This window comes from Rhinopithecus bieti, unplaced genomic scaffold (assembly GCF_001698545.2).
Source record: "Rhinopithecus bieti isolate Rb0 unplaced genomic scaffold, ASM169854v2 scaffold_19861, whole genome shotgun sequence".
Lineage (NCBI taxonomy): Eukaryota > Metazoa > Chordata > Mammalia > Primates > Cercopithecidae > Rhinopithecus > Rhinopithecus bieti.
The window spans coordinates 1,623,442-1,627,488 of record NW_016809659.1 but is presented as its reverse complement, the minus strand read 5'-3'; the positions used below and the strand labels follow the sequence as shown (position 1 = coordinate 1,627,488).

At 52.0% G+C, this 4,047-nt stretch overlaps 1 protein-coding gene across 1 annotated transcript in view; it reads left to right on the top strand.

Moving 5' to 3' along the window:
• The first annotated feature begins 3,032 nt into the window (after nucleotides 1–3,032).
• The window catches only part of TWIST1 (twist family bHLH transcription factor 1), a 3,358-nt gene continuing 2,343 nt past the window's right edge, over nucleotides 3,033–4,047 (top strand). Inside the window, exon 1 of the mRNA XM_017890087.1 lies at nucleotides 3,033–4,045. Within this exon, the coding sequence (XP_017745576.1) occupies nucleotides 3,870–4,045 (176 nt within the window). The 5' untranslated portion in view covers nucleotides 3,033–3,869. The remainder of the gene's footprint in view (nucleotides 4,046–4,047) is intronic.

The window sequence follows — 4,047 nt, the reverse complement described above, 5'->3', positions numbered from 1 at the left end:
TTATTTCTCAGAAGTAGGAGCCAACAAACAGGTGATAGGCCATCTAAAGTCTGAGGAGAAAGAAGAGTAGGAACAGATTGAGGTACTCACCTTTTATGCAAGCTCAAACTCCAGAATTTACCAGCTTGCTAACCATCCTATAGTGTGTGTTTCTTTTCCTTATCTAAAAGTATTTATAATTGATTATTGCTAAGAGAATGTCACAGCATATTCAAAGGGTCAGGATACTCAATACTTATTGTATATGGTCGGTGTGAGATTTCTAACTCTGTTACTTTTAACAGTATTTTTTGTTTCAACTTTTAACACAGCACACATTCCTCAGGCAGGATTGCAAACATGCCAAGTTTGCAATTTGAAAACAAAGATCGTTTTGAATTATCCAAGTACAAAAGAAATTTTTTTTTCATTTAATTTTTTTTGGGGGGGGGACTTTATTTTAGAAGGAGGCAAAATGACTGAACTCCAGTTAATCTAGCATTCCCAAAGAAGGTAGTCCCCACTGACATCCTTACAGTTAGGCTAACTTCAGCCTCAAAAGAAAATTTCTAAGATTGTTTTTACGACCCCAAGATTGGGACTTTCGAAAGAAGATTTCAAATTTAAACGAAACATTGCAGAAGTTGTAATTATTGTTGCATATATAAGAGAATCCAGAATTATATCTGACTTGTCAACAAGTAAAAAGGGAGCCATTCTTGCAAATGTGGAAAAGAAAATTGTTAGGTAAAATGTTAGATAAGAAAGAGCTATATATGAGTAGATTGGACAGTCAGCAGGGCGTGCTGCAGTTTGTAAAGCAGGGAGTATCTAGCTCCAGCCATTTTTTGAGAGGTAACTCCGGGACTACCTTTTGCTACAAAAGTAACATTCAAGCCCTACTTAGGAACTCAAAAGTCGTCTCATCCTCCACTCTTCGGAACAGTTCAAGAGCAATTTCTTCTTAGAACTAGCTATCAATTGTGACTCTGGCTGAAAGGTTCCATGGTCAGGATGGTTCTGGTTAGGTGTTCATTTTGAATTCCCCTCTAAGTATTCTGGCATCAGAGCGTCGCCTGAGCCTTGGGGGATCCCTGTACTCAATGGCCAGGAGCTCTCCATCAGCTAGAAGTTTTAGTGCCGGGAAAAGGGCTGGGCTCACTTGTTTAAGAACCAGTCTTTGAGATTGATGACTTTGCAAGATGGGCTGGCTAATGACCCCTGGCTGCTGCGCTGTTGTGGACTCGGTTTCTCCTCCAGCTTGTCCGCTCCCCTCCCCTTCCCCAATTCCCCTTGGTCAGGTAAGATTTCCTTACACTTTACCCACACTTTCCTGTCTTGCTTATCCGTGGCCACAAAGGAAAGAGTCCAATCATTCGATCTCTTTATTTTTAAGAAAAGAGAAAAAAAGAACAAAACAAAAATAAGATTTGATAGTTATGTTTTAAAAAAATAGCTGAAGTGGAAAAAGTTTCGAGCTTTCTGCAGCCACGTTCTAAATAAGAATCGCAGAATACTGTGCAATTCAGATTTACAAAAAGAACACTTGGTGGAGAGTGGGGCAGAATTTCTGCCGCATTCTCTAAGCGCTTCCAAGAGATAAAATCCTGTAAGCAGAACATGCAAACGCAAGGGTGCAGGGGTGACTGTTTTGAGAACTGCTAGAGTGCTACTGAAATTAAGTGGAGGTCAAGTCGAATCTGATTTTCAGACAGACTATTTTACAATAAGGCAGCGGCTCACTGAACAGACCAGTTGACAAGCTGTAGTCACTGTTTCTGAGCATTTCTGTAAAAATGGTAAGGGACCAACTCTGTCATTTGTCCCTCTCATGAAAGCAGTCTTGTTTACACCTCGCTGGAGAAATAACACTCGCCTTCACTTCTCCGAAAAAGCTGAACCCTTCAGTCGACCCAAGGAGCTCCACACCCTAAGGTTTCCAGGACTAAAGCTGCGAGTCTCAGCGGGGAACAGCCACGTGGCCTGCCTGGGCGTCGCCTGGGCTCCTGCCTCCAGCTTGAGATATCTGCAGCCGCGAACCTTGGTCCAGCCCAGAAAGGGGTGCTTTGCTGAATTAATTAATTGTTCCCACTGGCGAGTCCGTACTGAGGAGCCCATGAGCGGACTTTATGTGCAGGGTGCACAAAACTCGTCGCCCCCAAACGCTGCCCCCACCCCAACACTGTACTGTAAAAGTACTGACTCCAGCCTTTTACTTTGCCATGTAAGGGATGGACATGAAACGGTTATTGTACCTCCATTCATTTCAAAAAGGGAACAAATATGGCATTGCAAAAGAGGGCTTCTTATCCAAGGTGGCTTTCTTTCTTGTTCACCAACTTTGTTGCTTCCAGTTTGCCAGGAAGCATTCCCATTAACACCCTCTTTGGCGCTCTTCGTTTTAACATACAGACAGAAATGCTTAAAATGTTAGTGTATCTAAGTAATTGGCATGCGTTTGGGGCTCACGAAACCTAATTGTTCACTGGATCCCCTAGATAGTGGGGGCTGGGAGAGGGGGGTCTCAGAGCGGGCGGCCCCTTATGTCCAGGCGCTATCAAATTCCCACTTCACTCTTACAAGCTGGCCTTTCAGGGTCACAATGCGGGGCCTAATTTGGGGGTGGGGATCAAATGGCCACAGGGTCTCTCCCTTGGGTTGGCATTGCCAGCTGTCAGGGCCGCAGCAAAGGCGCTGCGCTGCCCCCCTCTGGCTCTGCTGCCTTTCCCATGGACTGTGTTTCCTTGTACCGGAGAGTGAACTTCTGCCTCTTTCGAGCACCTTCCGAGGCGTAGTCCTTTGGATGTTGGGGAGTGTTAGACTGGGTCGTTGTAGAGGGGAAAGGAGGGCCCAGAAGGGTGAGAGAGCAGGCCAGGACGCAAATCCTCAGCCCCCGCCGCGCGGCCACGTCTTCAGAAACGCCCAGGACCTCGGGGCTGGGCCACGGCGGTTTGGCCCTTGGAACTCCAAGGGGTTCGTCTACCTGACCATTGAGTGGGCTCCGCGGTTGACAGTTTTCTTCGCATGCCCCCCCACCCCACACCACCCCCAACCCCAGCCCCAGCAATCCCAAATCGGCCCCACGGACCTAGAGGGCTCTTGGGCGAGATGAGACATCACCCACTGTGTAGAAAGCTGTTGCCACTTCTGCTGTCACAGCCACTCCGGATGCGGCTACCACCGCGGCCAGGACAGTCTCCTCCGGCCGCTTCCTGGGCTGCGCTAGGGTTCGGGGGCGCTGCCCTCACGCTCCGGCGGGTAAGGAAATCGCCCCGCGCCCGCCAGAGGAAGGCGACGGGGAGGGAAGGGGGAGGACGGCAAGGAGGCGGGTGGAGGGGCTGGCCGACCGGGCCAGGTCGTTTTTGAATGGTCTGGGAGGACGAATTGTTAGACCCCGAGAAAGGGAGGTGGGACGGGGGAGGGGGACTGGAAAGCGGAAACTTTCCTATAAAACTTCGAAAAGTCCCTCCTCCCCACGTCAGGCCAATGACACTGCTGCCCCCAAACTTTCCGCCTGCACGGAGGTATAAGAGTCTCCAAGTCTGCAGCTCTCGCCCAACTCCCAGACACCTCGCGGGCTCTGCAGCACCGGCACCGTTTCCAGGAGGCCAGGCGGGGTGTGCGTGCAGCCGTTGGGCGCTTTCTTTTTGGACCTCGGGGCCATCCACACCGTCCCCTCCCCCTCCCGCCTCCCTCCCCGCCTCCCCCGCGCGCCCTCCCCGCGGAGGTCCCTCCCGTCCGTCCTCCTGTTCCCTCCTCCGCGGGCCGCACCGCCCGGGCCGGCGCCGCGCGCTGGGGAAGCTGGCGGGCTGAGGCGCCCCGCTCTCCTCCTTTTCCCCGGGCTGCCCCTCTGCCCCGGACCCGCGAGGCCACGCGTCGCCGCTCGAGAGATGATGCAGGACGTGTCCAGCTCGCCAGTCTCGCCGGCCGACGACAGCCTGAGCAACAGCGAAGAAGAGCCAGACCGGCAGCAGCCGCCGAGCGGCAAGCGCGGGGGACGAAAGCGGCGTAGCAGCCGGCGCAGCGCGGGCGGCGGCGCGGGGCCCGGTGGAGCCGCGGGCGGGGGCG